Source organism: Moschus berezovskii, chromosome 7 (assembly GCF_049115385.1).
Source record: "Moschus berezovskii isolate FMDL1 chromosome 7, NW_MosBer_1.0, whole genome shotgun sequence".
NCBI classification, from domain to species: domain Eukaryota; kingdom Metazoa; phylum Chordata; class Mammalia; order Artiodactyla; family Moschidae; genus Moschus; species Moschus berezovskii.
The window spans coordinates 31,804,335-31,821,309 of record NC_142466.1 but is presented as its reverse complement, the minus strand read 5'-3'; the positions used below and the strand labels follow the sequence as shown (position 1 = coordinate 31,821,309).

The 16,975-nt window shown below is 44.0% G+C and overlaps 1 protein-coding gene across 1 annotated transcript in view; it reads left to right on the top strand.

The window, feature by feature from the left end:
- Positions 1-16,494, top strand: part of ADAMTSL1 (ADAMTS like 1) — a 529,587-nt gene extending 513,093 nt beyond the window's left edge. Inside the window, exons 27-29 of the mRNA XM_088837881.1 lie at positions 11,219-11,328; positions 12,080-12,300; positions 13,926-16,494. Coding sequence (XP_088694007.1) covers positions 11,219-11,328; positions 12,080-12,300; positions 13,926-14,032 — 438 coding nt within the window. The 3' untranslated portion in view covers positions 14,033-16,494. The remainder of the gene's footprint in view (positions 1-11,218; positions 11,329-12,079; positions 12,301-13,925) is intronic.
- Positions 16,495-16,975: the final 481 nt, after the last annotated feature.

Here is a 16,975-nt window from a genome sequence, read left to right as displayed (position 1 = left end):
TTGCCTTCTTTGTCATTGATTAATCAACCATAGCTGCATGGGTTTATTTCTGGGCTTTCTATCCTATTCCATTGATCTATATTTCTTTTTGTACCAGTTCAGTTCTGTTCAGTCACTCAGTCGTGTCCGACTCTTTGCGACCCCATGAATCACAGCACACCAGGCCTCCCTGTCCATCACCAACTCCCGGAGTTCACTCAAACTCATGTCCACAGAGTCGGTGATGCCATCCAGCCATCTCATTCTCTGTCGTCCCCTTCTCTTCCTGCCCCCAATCCTTCCCAGCATCAGAGTCTTTTCCAGTGACTCTGTACCTTTGTATTAATAGTATAATCTGAAGACAGGAAGCCTGATTCCTCCAACTCTATTTTTTCTTTCTAAAGACTGCTTCCGCTAGTCAGGGTCTTTTGTGTCTTCAAGCAGATTTTAAGATTTTCTGTCCAGGACATGGAAGCAACCTAGATGTCCATCTGCAGATGAATGGATAAGAAAGCTTTGGTACATATACACAATGGAGTATTTTTCAGCCATCAAAAAGAATGCATTTGAATCAGTTCTAATGAGGTGGATGAAATTGGAGCCTATTATACAGAGTGAAGTAAGCCAGAAAGAAAAACATCAATATGGTATACTAATGCATGTATATGGAATGTAGAAAGATGGTAACCTTAACCCTGTATACGAGACAGCAAAAGAGACATAGGTGTATAGAACAGTCTTTGGGACTCTGTGGGAGAGGGTGAAGGTGGGATGATTGGGGAGAACGGCACTGTAGCATGTATATTATCATAAGTGACCAGCCCAGGTTCAACGCATGATACAGGATGCTTGGGGCTGGTGCACGGGGATGACCTGGAGGGAGGATATGGGGAAGAGGGAGGTAGGAGGGGGGTTCAAGAAGGGAAACACATGTACACCCGGGGCAGATTCATGTCAGTGTTTGGCAAAACCAACCAATATATTAATGTAAGGTAATTTGTCTCCAATAAAATAAATTTTTAAAAAAAGATTTTCTGTTCTAGTTTTGTGGAAAATGCCATTGCAATGTAATTTGATAGGGACTGCATTGAATCTTAAGCAGATTGCCTTGTAGATCTGCACAGTGACAGTCTTACTTCTCTTCCTATTTGAATTCATTTTCTTCTCTGATTGCCATGGCTAGACTTCAAAAATCATGTTGAATAAAAGTGGCAAGAATGGACATCCTTGCCTTCTTTGTGATCTTAGAGGAAATGTTTTCAGTTTTTTGAAACTGCCACTGTTTGCAGGTAACATATTATACATAGAAAATCCTAAAGATGTCACCAGAAAAGTACTAGAGCTAATCAATGAATTTAGTAAAGCTGCAGAATAAAAAATTTCTATACTCTAACAACAAAAAAAGTCAAGAGAAATTAAGGAAACAATTCTATTCACCATTGCAAATCAAAGAATAAAATACTTAGGAATAAACCTACCTAAAGAGACAAAAGACTTGTATGCAGAAAACTATAAAAAAGATGAAAACTAAAAGAAAAATGACACAGAGAGATACAGCATGTTCTTAGGTGGAAAAATCAATATTGTGAAAATGACTATACTACCCGAAGCAATCTACAGATTCAGTGTAGCCCCTATCAAATTACCAATGGCATTTTTCACAGAACTAGAACAAAAAATTTTTTATAGTTTATATGGAAACACAAAAGACCTCGAATAGTCAAAGCAGTCTTGAAAAACAAAAACAGAGCTGGAGGAATCAAGCTCCCTGACTTCACACTATACTACAAAGCTACAGTAATTAAGATAGTATGGTACTGGCACAAAAACAGAAATATAGATCAATGGAACACGATAGAAAGCCCAAAGATAAACCCAAGCACCCAAGGGCACCGTACCTTTAACAAAGGAGGCGAGAATATACAATGGAGACAAGACAGCTTCTTCAGTAAGTGGTGCTGGGACAACCGGACAGCTACATGTGAAAAAATAAAATTAGAACACTTCCTAACACCATACACAAAAGTAAACTCAAAATGGCCTAAAGACCTAAATGTAGTCCAGAAACTATAAAACTGTTAGAGGAAAACATAGCTAGAATATTTTCTGACATAAATAATAGCAAGATTCTTTTTGACCACCTTCCAGAGTAGTTAAATAAAAACAAACAAATGAGACCTAATTAAACAAGACAAAAAAACAACCCCCAGAATGGGAGAAAATACTTGCAAATGAAGCAAGTGATAAAGGGTTAAGCTCCAAAATATACAAGCAGCTCATGCAGCTCAGTATCACAAAAACAAACAACCCAATCAAAAAATGGACAGAAGACCTGAATAGACATTTCTCCAAAGAAGACATACAAGATGGCCAACAAACAAGAAAAGATGATCAACATCGCTAGCTATTAGAGAAATGCAAATCAAAACAACGAGATCTCACCTCACACCAGTCAGAATGGCCATGATCAAAAAAAATCTACGAACAATAAATGCTGGAGAAGATGTGGCAAAAAGGGAACCCCCTTGCTGGGAACGTAAACTGATACAACCACTATGGAGAGCTGCATGGAGGTTCCTTAAAAAACTAAAAATAAAACCATATGACCCAGCAATCGCACTACTGGGCATACCATAATTTGAAGATAGTATACACCTCAGTGTTCACTGCAGCACTGTTTACAATAGCAAGGACATGGAAGCAATCCAAATGACCATCAAGAGAGGAATGGATCAAGAAGATGTGGTACATATATACAGTGGAATATTACTCTATAACAAAACTGGGTCATTTGTAGTGATGTGGATGGACCTAGACTAAGTCAAAAAGAGAAAAACAAATATCATATATTAATGCATACATATCTGATTCACACTGTTGTATAGCAGAAACTAATATGACATTGTAAAGCAATTATACTCCAACTGTAAAAAGTAATACATAACCAACAGGACTCACTGCATAGCACAGGGAACTCTGTTCAGTGCTCTGTAACAACCTAAATGGGAAAAGAATTTGAAAACGGATAGATAAGTGTATATGTATCGCTGAATCACTTTGCTGTACACCTGAAACTAACACAACATTGTTAATCAATCATGTGAATGTGAAATATATAGTTGCTGTACACTATTATATAAAGTTACAGATGTATAATAGTGATTCACAACTTCCAAAGGCTATATACTCCATTGTATTTTATCACAAAACACTGGCTGTATTCCCTGTGTTATACAATATATTCTCATAGCTTATTTTGCATAATAATTGCTATCTCTAAATTCCCTACTATTTTGTCCCTTCCCCTTCACTCATCTGACTGGTAATCAGTAGTTTGCTCTGTAAATCTGTGAGTCTGTTTCTTTTTTGTTATATTCACTAGTTTCTTATATTTTTCAGATTCCACATATGAGTGATATCATACAGTATTCGTCTTTCTCTGTCGGACTTATTTCACTTAGCATAATATCCTCCAAGTCCATTTCTGTTGTTTTATTGCTTCAAATGATGTGTCTTGATGTGGATCTCTTTGGGTTCATTTTGTGTGGGAATTTCTTCAATTTCAGGAAGTTTCAGCCATAATTTCACCAAATATATTTGTAACCCTTTCCTCTCTCTTCTCCTTCTGAAAATGAATGAAAACAAAAGCGTTAGTCACTCAGTCATGTCCGACTCTTTGCGACCATGGACTGTAGCCCATCAGGTCTCTCTGTCCATGGAATTCTCCAGGCAAGAATTACTAGAGTGGGTCATCATTCCCTTCTCCAGGGACTGAACCTGGGTCTCCTGCATTGCAGGCAGATTCTTTACCATCTGGGCCACCAGGAAAGCCCATATCCAATATAAATAAAAATTTTAATTAATTTTAAAAATAGATAAACAGTATAGTACAGGGAGCTATATTCAGTCTTGTAACAACCTATGATGAAAACATGAAAGATATATACAACATATATATGAATCATTTTGCTGTATACCAGAAGCACAACACTGTAATTTTTTAAATTATATTAAAAAGTAAGTCTCTTGTAGATAGATTGCCAATCTGTGCCTTTTGATTGGAGAGGTTTGTTTTCTCTATCTAAAATAATTACTGATAAGGAAGAACTTACTTTTGCCGCTGTTATTGTTTTAGGTGTTTTATAGCTTCTCCTACTCGTTACTTTCATTACTGCCTTTTTTTGTGTTTAGGTGATGTTTTTGATTCTTTTTGTTGTTGGAATACAGTCTACAAATATTTAATTTGTTGTTGCTCTTGGACTTACAGATAACATTCTAAAGTTAGAACAAGTTGATTTATAGCAACTTCAAGCACACACAAACTATTACTATAGAACCTTTCCCCTTTATGTTAATAATATAAAAGTTACATCTTTATACATTGTATATCAACTAACAGATTTATAATCATTTTTAATGCATTTTGTCATTTAAATACTATAGAAAATAAAAAGTATAGTTCCATAACAAAAGTATAATACCAATTTTTATATTTCAACATGTATTTATATTTGCTGGCCATGTCGTATGGTTTAGAGTTACACACATCTTTTCATTTTAACCTAAGGGTTAAAATGTATCTTACTGTCAAGTGTAGTGGTTAATGAACTCCCTCTGATCTTATTTGGGAAAATCTTAAGTTTACCCTCATTTTTGAATGACAGTTGCACTGGATATAAGAATTCTAAGTACATAGTTTTTTGGTTTTTTTTTTCTTTTAGCACTTTAATGATATAACTCTATTACCTTCAGGCCTGCAGGGTTTCTGCTGAGAAATCATCTGCTAAGCTTGTTGAGAGGATCCCAGATAGACTGATGAGTCTATCTTGTCGATTTCAAAATTCTTTGTAAGACAATTTGATTATAATGTCTCAGGTTTGTAGTTTTCATCAAATTTGGGGATTTTTCAGCAATTATTTCTTCAAATGACTTCTCTGCCCCTTTCTCTCTCTCCTCCTTCTAGGACTCATATAGATAGATAGATAAAATCTGTATATATTGGTCCCATTTTCTTCATTTTCTTTCTTTGAGCTCCTAAGACTCAATAACATCAGTTAAACTGTTTTCAGGCTTGCTAATTGTTTTTTCAGTCTCCTCAAACCTGCTACAGAACTCTTCTCGTGAAATTTTTAATTCGGATAAGTATTTTTTAGCTCCAAATCTATTTTTATAATTTCTGACTTTGTCAGTATCTTCATTTTGTTCACATAACATTTTTCTGATTTCCTTTCTTTATTCATGTTTTGCTTTAGATCTCTGAAGATGTTTATGACAGTTGTGTTAAAGTCTTTGTTCAATACATGTGATGCTCTGTTTCTTTAAGGCTGGTTCTGCCACTTTACTTTCTTCCTTGAATGGGCCATGATTTCCTATTTCTTTGAAGTGCTTATGACTTATTATGGGCAACTGGGCATTGAGAAAAACAGACATCCCTCCCAGTCTTTGAATACACTTTCTCTGTGTCTGTGCATACCTTCACTGATTAGCTGGGTGTTCTCTGAACCTAGGGATCAGCCTGAGATGAAAGCTTAAGGTCTTCTGAGGTCTTTTCTGAGCATATGTCTTATCTGGGTCTGCTTCTGACTTTCAGAATTCCTCTTTATATGCAGCTGCTCTTGAACGTCTTAATTTCCAAGATGGTCTCCCCTCAGGTTGTCCTCAGGGTCTTAGGTAGTCTATTGCATGTCTCCATCTGTGATCTCTTGCCCCAAGTGTCCATAGTCCCCTTGCAGCTTTCACACGGAGAGGATGGCACTTGACACCTGAGTTAGAAGAGGCAGAGACCAGTCCTTCCGGTAGCCCTCTGATAGGTTAGAACATTGCACACTGCAAATAGGATATTCTCTGCTCCCTACGTGGGCTTCCCTGGTGGCCCAGAGGTCAAAGCGTCTGCCTCCAATGCGGGAGACCCAGGTTCGATCCCTGGGTCGGGAAGATCCCCCTGGAGAAGGAAATGGTAACCCACTCCAGTATTCTTGCCTGGAGAATCCCATAGACAGAGAAGCCTGGTAGGCTACCGTCACGGGGTCGCAAAGAGTCGGACACGACTGAGTGACTTTACTTACTTACTGCTCCCTACAGATGGTGGAAGAAAAATGGGCTGCTGCTACTACGTCTAGACCAAAACTGCCTTGCTGGGGTTTGGGCACTGGAAAAAACAGACATCCCTCCCAGTCTTTGAATAGACTTTCCCTGCACACCTTCACTGATTTCATTGGGTGTTCTCTCAAAAACTCCACAGTTTTTCCTAGTGTTTTGAAGACAGGTTTTTCTTTATTGGGTATTTCTAAGTTGCTGTAGGCCTTTAACTTTTTCAGAATTCCTGTAAGATTAGTTCACCCAGTTTCTGGCAGCTTTTTGGTGTTGCTGTGTGAAAATGAGGACTTAGAGCTACCTACCCTGCCATTCTGCTGACCTCCTCACAATCAGGAATTCTTGAAGGAGTGCTATCTCTCCAAGGGCCCTATTTCCTCCTCTCTCGTTTGTATCTCTGTTCATTGCTGGTTTGACTTCAGTGCCAACTGCCACACTGAAACAGCGCTTTCCAGGATCACCAGTGCAGCCTATAAGTTCCACTGGGTCCTGGCCACTTCTTTGTTCTTTTTGACGCATTTTGATTTTGACACCACTGACCCCCTTTCCTTTCTGGAAACTCCTTTATTGGTCTCCGTGAATACATTTTCTATGTTCTCTTTTTCTCCTCTTCCTGCAGTTTAATTAGTGTCCCTTGAGGTTCGGCCCTAAGCCTTTTCCCATCCCATGCTTTCCCTCCCCTTGGGTTATACTACTTGTGACTCCTAACCACCATTTGTCTACTGATGACTTTCAAATGGATAGTGTTCAGTACAGCTCAACTTTCGAGCCACAGATCTATATACCCACCTGCTTAATGAACATACATATTTGCATATGTCACACACATCTCATACAAAACATCTTCAAAACAAATTCTTACTAGTTGTTCAGTCCTTAAACCCAAGACTCAGCTGGCTCCCTGTCTGTTACTCCTAAGAGTCAAGGCACCACTGAAGCGATATGAATCATACTTCCATAGAATCACCTCTCCATTTCCATTGCCTTCATTTTGGTCAGCACAATTTGTTACCTAGATTTCTTTCTCCAGACTTTTCAACTCAATTACTATACTGCTGACAGAATAATCTTTTTAAAGAGTAACTCTGATCATGACACTCCCACTTAAAAACCATTTTAGGTGCCTCCCTTCCCCCACCCCAACAAAGTAGCATTCATGAGAAAATCCAAACTCCTCAGACCGCATACAGTATTTCTCATGATGTGGCACGTGTTTTACAGCCACATTTATAATTCTACCTCTCATATAATTCTCCTGTAAACATTCCAGGGCTGTTTTTGCCATCATTCCTTCACACGTGCTTTTATGGAACACATTCCCTACCCACGACAGGTGCCTCATAAATTTGTTGGATAAAAAGAGTGAAGTTGAATTATACATGAAGCCAGGTTGTTAGAACTGAGAAGGTGGTCTTAGTTCTACTTCGACTAAAACCAGCATGGTTTTCACAGACTTCAAAGAGATAGAAAAATGAAGGAATAGATCTTTGCATGACACTATTTCAAAAGAATTTTCTTGTCAGAAACTTACCATTTTCATTCTTACAGGAGAGGAATATGGAGGTTTGGTGGGAATCTGTGGTTTGAAGCCAATCCAAACAATATCACCAATGCAAAAATACCAAAAAGATTTTGAGATCAAGCAGTTCCCTATTCTTTGTAATGCCGTAAGCCTTGTTACTGTTTAACATGAGGTTCATGGACCAATAATATTGGCATCACCTAAGAGCTTTTAGAAATTCAGCACGGGTGAATAAAAAGATGTGTGAACAGAATGAGAAATTCAACAAAATGATAAAAATATAAGAAGGTACCAAATAGAAATCACAGAGCTGAAGAACACATTACCTGAAAATTATATTAGAGGTGTTCAACAACAGACTAGACGAAGCAAAGGAAAGGATCAGTAAATGTGAAGTCAGGGCAGTAGAACTCATCCAATCAGAGCAGGAGAGAAAGTAAGTTAAGCTAGATTAAAGGGCTTGCATTATACAGGTCCCAGAAAAAAAGGAGCAGGAATCCTGTTTTAAGATATAATACTGAAAAATTTCTAAACCTGGGGGAAAAAACAGACATCCAGGCTCAGGAAACCCACGGGGTTCTAAGTAAAATGAAGGCAAAGCTATCAGAAATAGTTCCACAAATATATGATCAATTAATTTACAACGATGGAGCCAAGAACATACAATGGGAAAAGGACAGCCTCTTCAATAAATGTAGTTTGGAAAATTGGACCACTGCCTTACACCATATACAAAAATTAACTAAAAATGGAGTAAAGACTTGAACGTAAAGCCTGAAACCATAAAGTTCCTAGAAGAAAACATAGGTGGTACGCTTCTTAACATCAGTGTTGGTGTTGATCTTTTAAAATCTGACACCAAAATCAGAAGTAACAAAAGCAAAAGTGAAACTACATCATACTTAAAGTTTCTGCACAGGAAAGGAAATATCAATGAAATGAAAAGATAACCTACTAAATGAGAAAATAGTTGCACATCATATATCCAATAGGGTTTAATATCCAAAATATATAAAGAACTGATATAATTCAATAGCAAAAAAAAAAATTCAGTTTTAAATAAGCAGATTTATCTGCAGATGAATGGATAAGAAAGCTTTGGTACATATACACAATGGAGTATTTCTCAGCCATCAAAAAGAATGCATTTGAATCAGTTTTAATGAGGTGGATGAAACTGGAGCCAATTATACAGAGTGAAGTAAGCCAGAAAGAAGAACATCAATACCGTATATTAACGCATATATATGGAATTTAGAAAAATGGTAACCTGAACCCTGTATAAGAGACTGCAAAAGAGACATAGGCATTTAGAACAGTCTTTGGGACTCTGTGGGAGAGGGTGAAGGTGGAATGATTGGGGAGAATGGAATTGTAGCATGTATATTATCATAAGTGACCAGTCCAGGTTCGACGCATAAATTTTCCTCTGTTCAAAAATAAATAAATAAATAAGCAAAAGATTTGAATATACATTTTTTCAAAGACATACACATGGCCAAAAGGTCCATTAAAAGGTGCGCAACATCAATTATCAGAGAAATACTAATCAGAAACACCATCAATTATCAGAGAAATACTAATCAGAAACACACTGAGATACAGCTTCATACCTGTCAAAATGGTTATTATTGAAAAGCCAAGAAGTAACAAGTGTTCGTGAGGATGTGGAAAAAAGGGAGGCCTCCTACACTGTTGGTGAGAATGTAAATTGGGGCAGCCACTGTGAAAAACAATATGAAGATTCCTCAAAAAATTAAAACTACCATATGTTTCAGCAATTCCACTCCTGGGTATTTACCTAAAGAAAATGCTAAGTTGAAAATGTATCTGCACCTTCATGTTTTACTGCAGCATAATTTACAATAGCCAACATATAGAAACAACCTAAGTGTCCATTGTTGGCTGAATGGATAAAGACAACGTAGTGTATATGTATATATGTGTGTGTAGTGTGTGTGCGTATGTGTGTATACACACATCTTCTTTATATATATACACACACACACACAATGGAATTTTATTCAGCTCTGCTGCTGCTGCTGCTAAGTCACTTCAGTCGTGTCCGACTCTGTGTGACCCCATAGATGGAAGCCCACCAGGCTCCCCCATCCCTGGGATTCTCCAGGCAAGAACACTGGAGTAGGTTGCCATTTCCTTCTCCAATGTGTGAAAGTGAAAAGTGAAAGTGAAGTCGCTCAGTCGTGTCCGACCCTTAGCGACCCCATAGACTACAGCCAACCAGGCTCCTCCATCCATGGGATTTTCTAGGCAATCATACTGGAGTGGCTTGCCATTGCCTTCTCCTTATTCAGCTATAAAAAAGACTAAAATCTTGCCATTTGCGACAATATGGATGCACCTCAAGGGCATGCTAAGTTAAATAAGTCATACAGAGAAAGACTGGTGTAGGAAATGGCACCCCACTCCAGTATTCTTGCCTGGAAGATCCCATGGACAGAGGAGCCTGGTGGGCTGCAGTCCATGGAGTCACAAAAATTACATGATGGCGCAGGCACACACAGAGAAAGATAAATACTATATGATCTCTCTTATATGTGGAATATAGTTTTTTATAAAAGCAAGCTCACAGATACAGAGAACAGATTGGTGGTTGCCAGAGGCAGGGGGTGGAGTGTGGAAATAACGGGTGAGGAGGTCAAAGACTAAAAAGAAAAAATTTAAAATAAAACAGGATTTCCGCTTGTAATTTTAAGGGTTAACAGCTCCCCTATGAATCCCTAGGAGTCCAGATACTTTCAAGTTAAGAGCCTTTGTTCTAACAGGACCTCCAAGGGGTATCTGTCCCCTTACCCTACTCAAATAGCAGATGCTAGCTAAGGGCCTGCTGCTTTCGCATTGTATAGACATCACTGTTGGTGGGAATATTTACCATGATAGGCTGGCTCTGCCAGTCCTGGAAGAAGCTTAACCATCTCCATGAGCGTGGACTAACTATACACACTTAAGTCTACTTTTGTTCAGCCACCTTTGGTTTATCCTGGAGGAAATGAAACCAGTGAAAGGAAAGGAATGATCATTATTTTAATGAATTCAGCAAGGGGGTCTTGTTTAGAGGTCTTCAGGACTCTCAAGTTTACCACCACATCCCTAGTACATTGTGTCAAGTCAGCTTGCATACAGTTCATCTGGGAGGCGGCTGACTTCTCTGAGCACCTCCACACTACCATCAGCCATGTGCTCAGTGGTAAAGAATCCATTTGCCAATGCAGGAGACAAAGGTTCAGTCTCTAGGTTGGGAAGATTCCCTGGAGGAGGAAATGGCAACCCACTCCAGTATTCTGGTTTGGGAACTCCAATGGACAGAGGATCTCGGTGGGCTACAGCCTGTGGGGCTGCGAAAGAGGCAGACACGACTTCGCAACTAGAGAGAGCAACAACATGAGAAAGCTCACGGGATGCAGCAGAGCGAACCACCCCACTGTGGCACCGAGAAAAGTAAACGTGCTGGACAGCCTCGAAAGCGGCCTAAAGAGAGGCGAAATCAGTGATCTGCCCACCTCGAGCAAGCCCCTGCACAGGGATCTTTTGCCCCACGCAGCCTGGGCACGCGGCCTGTCCCACGACCGGCTAACATGTATGTCACCTTTGTCTGCTTCCCAGTGCAGTGGGCCTTGCATCGGGCCTCGCCTTGCTGTGCAGCACAGACAAGTCTTCTGCCAGACGCTGGACGGCATCACCTTGCCATCAGAGCAGTGCAGCGCCCTTCCGAGGTAAGAGAAAGCCACGGACCACCCCTTCCCCAGCCCCTGTGTCAACAGCACGGACAGACGACGGTGACTGAACGTGCCTCCTCCACCTCCCACAGTCCCTGCAGTCAGACACTGTTCCCTTCCACCGCCACCCGCTCCAGACCACTGGACTCCCAAAGGTAGATGGCTCGGGGTGGCCTCATGCTTACTGAATGGATCCGGCTGGGCTTTCCTCGTTCAGAGATGAGAGCACAGAGGGTGCTGTTCTTCTGAGGAGGATAGCTGGCACAAGAGACTGGCTCTGGCCCCAGGGTGGACAGGAGGTCAGGTCCACAGAGGGGCCACCAGACCCCAAGGGCTCCACCGGCCTCTCCCTCTTGTCCACTTCCCTTTAGAAGTTACACTGAGCCCTTGTCTCCGGGTCTCTGCCTACTATTCCTCCCCAGCCCCTCTCTTCCTTCCTTCCCTGGGCGTCAGGGTTCATCATCCCCCTCCCTAAGGTCCCAGGCCCTGAGTACAGCTCTGCCAGCCCCCAGCCTGGTGGAGCTCATTCCCAGATCATGCAGTGACAGAGACGCTGTAGAGATGAGCAGACAGAGGCCCAGTTAGAGGAAGGGGTCTTTGGAGACCCTGCAGCCGTTCAGAAAAACAGATAAGAACCCGGGGCTCCTGACAGTCTTGGGTTTACAGCAGTGTGTTCACATCTGCCTCCCCTGATCCGGCCCCCAGAGGCGCAGACCCTAACCCTACCACTCCCACTCCCCTGGCACAGGCCTGTGAGCACCCAGAACTGCTGGTCAGAAGCCTGCAGCGTACACTGGAGGGTCAGCCTGTGGACCCTGTGCACGGCGACCTGCGGCAACTACGGTTTCCAGTCCCGGCGTGTGGAGTGCGTGCACACCCGCACCAACAAGGCAGTGCCCGACCACCTGTGCTCCTGGGTACCTCGGCCAGCCAACTGGCAGCGCTGCAACATCACCCCCTGTGAAAACAGTATGTTCCAACCCCACAGAGCCATCTGCATACTCCCCACCAGGAGTCGGGTACAGCGGGGAGTCCCCGGGACCGAGCCTGAACACAGGGCAGTAGTTCCACCTTCCCGGGGATCCTGAGCCAGGGCCAGAGTCAGGTATTTTCAGAGGGGTACATGCAGGCAGACAAAGATGTGTGCGAGGATGTGTATACATGTGTCCAGGCCACAGAGGATGGCTGGGCATGGCCCAAGGGCTCCGAGCTGGCCCCGGAGAGCGCCAGGTGCATTTGGCTAAGTGCTGGATGAGATCAGCCTCCAGCTCACCTACAGTAGTCTGGCTGTGGGTACTTCCCTGGTGGCTTAGACAATAAAGAGTCTTCCTGCAATGCAGGAGACCCGGGTTCCATCCCTGGGTCAGAAAGATCCCCTGAAGAAGCCAATGACAACCCACTCCAGTATTGTTGCCTGGAAAATTCCATGGACAGAGGAGCCTGGGGCCTGGCAGCTACAATCCAGGGGGTCACAAAGAGTTGGACACGACTGAGTGACTAATACACACACAGACAGACACTCAGAGAGGACAAGTGAACAGTGGCTCTTGGGGAGAAAGCAGTTTATACCTGAGCAGCAGACAGAGCTGCTCCCACTCAGCCAACACTGCAGCCCTTGCGGCTCCGCCTCCCACAGAGCAAGGACCTGCCGACCAGGCCTCCTTCCCCGCCCGCCCTGGGTGCGCCCACCTGCTTGTGCAAGAGCCTCACCCGGGGTCTGATACGCACTCCCTCCCTCAAGTCTAGAGCCACCTCCTCAGCCCACCACCACACGTGTGTCCCAGTTGGGTGGAGACCTATTTTTCCTTCCTTTGGACCCCAAATACATTGGAGGTGCTTCCTCCCAGGGACAGAGACAAAGCATGAGGCAAAGAATAGGAGAATTTTAAGTCTTGCTGTGCAGTTCCTCCTCAGTCAGGGCCTCACGGAGTCTGAAGAGACACCCTCTAGACACAGTCCCAAGCAGGCATTGCCTGGGTCCTCTCTTGTGGTGCTGGCCCATCCTTGCCAGCTCCCACACTTAGGACCACGGTTTTCCATGAAAACAGTTCAGACTTCCTGCGTTAAGCACTGATGTGCGCAGCCCCAATCCACGTCAGAATTGAAGAACCACGTAGCCTGTGCCAGTACTGAACTAGGACGCCACAGTGCAGGGAGAGAGTAGAGAGGCTGGCGGGAGATTACAGCAAACAAGGGTTCAAGTGGAAGGGAAGAGGCACCACAGGCAGGCCTCACTTGCATGCCCCCCCCCCCGCCCCGAAGTGGAGCAGAACTTAGTCCTTCTGGGAACCATCTCAGGGAGATGAGCTTCAGATACTCAAATGCCATGGGAAAAGGGCACCTTGCCTAAGAGGTGAGGCAGTCCTGACCACCCTCAGGAAGGAAGGGGGCTGTCAGAAAGGCCCAGAGCCCCCGCATTCGGCGCCCAGCTGCAGCCTGGGGAGCAGATGGCCAAGCTCCACCAGAGCAAGGCCAGTTCAGAGGTGCCGGACAGCAGTGGCCCTTCCAGCACAAGAGTCTGACCCCGGAAGGCACCTGGTGGCCACGGCCATGACCGAGTCTGTTTCACACCTCCTTTCTGTCCCCTTTACCAGCGGAATGCAGAGACACCACCAGGTACTGTGAGAAGGTGAAACAGCTGAAACTCTGCCAACTCAACCAGTTCAAATCTCGCTGCTGTGGAACCTGTGCCAAAGCATGAAGACAGGGCGAGGCGAGAACACTACCCTGGCCGCGCAGAGGACTCATGCAACCACCTTGGACAGAACTGAAGCTTTCTTCGTTTTATTTATTTATTTGCCCCTCCCCACCCCTACACACGCAACCCTCTTCGACCTCCTTCCTTGCCCCCTCCCCAGATGTGATGCCCCCAGCGTGTCTGCTCTCGGTTGGCTGGAGTCCAGAAAGAGGGGACAGGACAAGGACGGAGGTCTGAAGGAGGCTGCAGAGCAAAATGGGCCAGCCAGCAGAGCCCCTGGCCAGCCAGCTCCCTCCCGGCCTGGGTCCCAGAGAGACCCAGGAAGAGGCCAGCGTAGCCCTCGGGACAGCAGGGAGCCAGAACCAACAGCAGACGAGAGAGGCAGACGGATGGGCGCCTGAGAGTTTGTAAAGCACTGGTATTGACTCTGGACAACCAAGCCGACTCTCCTGGCCAGGGATGGTCAAGACCAGGGAGGGGAAACACCAGCCATGCTAAAGACCCAGCCCAGAACTCAGCTCTTCGGGGTGGTGGCGGGGGGTCAGAGCAACAAGCACTCAAAACACTGTAGGGGTAAAGGGAAGCCAATCCAAGTAGCTGAAGTGCACGGTGATGCAGAAAATGAAGCAGGGAGCACAGGGACAGCAGCACAAAGAAAGCAGTGTGTGCTCCTGAGGGAAGGACAGCAGGGGATAAGCAGGCAGCGGGTGAGGTTCTGAACCCCAAGCCCACATGCCTGGTGGACCTCTGTGGGGCCAGGGGAGGCTATGGGGCTCAGAGCGCTTCTGCCCTTGGGCCTGGGCTGCATGCAGGAGCCATGCCCTCCCTAGGGTGGAGAGGAGGCCCCGAGGTGGCTCAGTGAACTTTTTGCCCACACCCCCAGGGCAAAGCTGGTGAGACAGCAGGGCATAGCTGTGCAGTCATGCCACCCCTGGCATCTCTAAATTAAGAGTCCCCCAGCCCGGAACTAACTGCTGACACAGGCCAAGGTGTTTTGATCATGAATAGACTGGGTTTCCTACCCATAAGGTTTTTAATGCTTCACTGAAGGGCCAGGGACTAGGGTCAACTTGTCAAAAACCAAGCTATTAATCAACTTGTCAGAGTATCCATTAGATCAGAGCAACCACTTCCTTCCAGAGCTGACCAGGTAATGGGTGGGACCACAGCCCCATGACAGCTGCCCGTGTATTCAGACAAGAGGTGTGGGTGGGGCCAAGGGGCACAGCAGCAAAGCTGAAGGGTAACTAAAGCTTCCTGGAAGGTCCTTGAAGGCTTTTCAACCATACCCTCCATACAATGAAATATGATATACTCCACCAGAATTAATATACCTCAGTTTTGCTAATTCAGTGTGGGCAAAGCAGCATAGACACCCTAGTCATGCCATCAGCTATGGTAGACAGGCTGTAGCAAGTCAAGTGGCAAAACTGAAAATCTGGGACATTTTGGCAAATTGCTCGTTCAGCAGAGTGGTTTTGGGCGAGTGAGTTTGGTCTCACCACACTGGCCACCATTCAGTAGCAGCTAGAGCAGAGCAGGGTGGCCAGAGTCACTCACCCTTCACACAGACTGCCCCGCGCCACATATACAGACTCGCAAAATGCCACTCACCTCAGAGGCCACCACTGACATCAGGGCTGCATTTTCCAGCCAGCCTGGAAATAAAAGTTGGGGTGGAGGGAAGAAATTATGCTTTGTGTCCTCCCCAGGTGAGCTATGGACAGTTAAGGTGGTTTCCTCACCATAGTAATGGGCTCTGGAGAAATCATGTTACTAAAAATCAGTGTAATTTTTATTTAAAATAAAAGAGAATGTTTTCTATGTCTGTATATCTTTTGTGAATATTTATTAGGATTTCTTGTATAAAAAAGTGCAATATTAATAATTGTACATTGTCTTCCAGAAAAAATAAAATATTTGGGGGACTTTTTATTAACTTCCTGCAGTTGTGTTCCTGTAAACTCAGTGGCAATTATTGTATTGTTCCTATTTTTAGAAGAAGCTGATATTTAACTCTGGATCCACCCACTGTGTACAGAATACATTGTAATAGTTGGCACGGGATGATGGGGCAGTAAGAGGGGGTTTGTTTGTGACACAGCAGTCATGCACGGAATGTGGGAGACAGATTCCATACGGGTGCTGATGCGGTTGGTTCTTTCTAGTTCAACAGTTCTGGAAACCCAGTGGCCAACATTTACAGTTCCGGAACAGCGGAGGTCCTCCAGCTTGTCCATGCGTCAGGCTGCAGCAGGTGAAGGTGGCTTTCAGAGCGAGCCCAGAGGACCGAGGTTTGGGGTGGGAAACAGCATGCTCCTTGCATGAGATGAATGTACATTTACTGTTTGTTCTGTGAATCGTGACTCAGCAGCACCACAAGATTACTAGGGCTGCTGAAGAATGTGGAAGGAGGCACCTCCTCCTCTAAAACACAAAACTGTATTTATATTTTTTTTGTACAGATAATACAGCTTATTTATTTAAATCTTGTTGTCCGAGTCTCTGTTAAGCTCAGCCTTCCTATCTTGTTTTGGGCAGGAGGGGAGGGGGTGAGGCTGGTTCCCAGCCACTAATGTGAGTTTGGCCAAAATGGAAGAACTGCGGTTTTCGGCTTTGCCTAGAAAGCTGGGGGGCCCATGCCTGGAAGAGTCAGTCCTGTAAGTGAACCCAGAGGAGCTAAATATCCACAAATTGAGACGAGTGTTACCTTTCACAATCAGCTCATTTACAGCCCTGTGGATAGGTATACCTCAGAGAGATTTAGGATTTTGTTCCAGACCACTGCAATAAAGCAAATATCACACAAGAAAAGGAATTCACATGAATTTTTTGGTTTCCCAGCGCATATAAAAGTTATATTTATGTTATCCTGTAGTCTATGAGGTGTATAATAGCATTATATCTTTAAAAACAATGTACACACCTTAATGATAAATCCCTTTT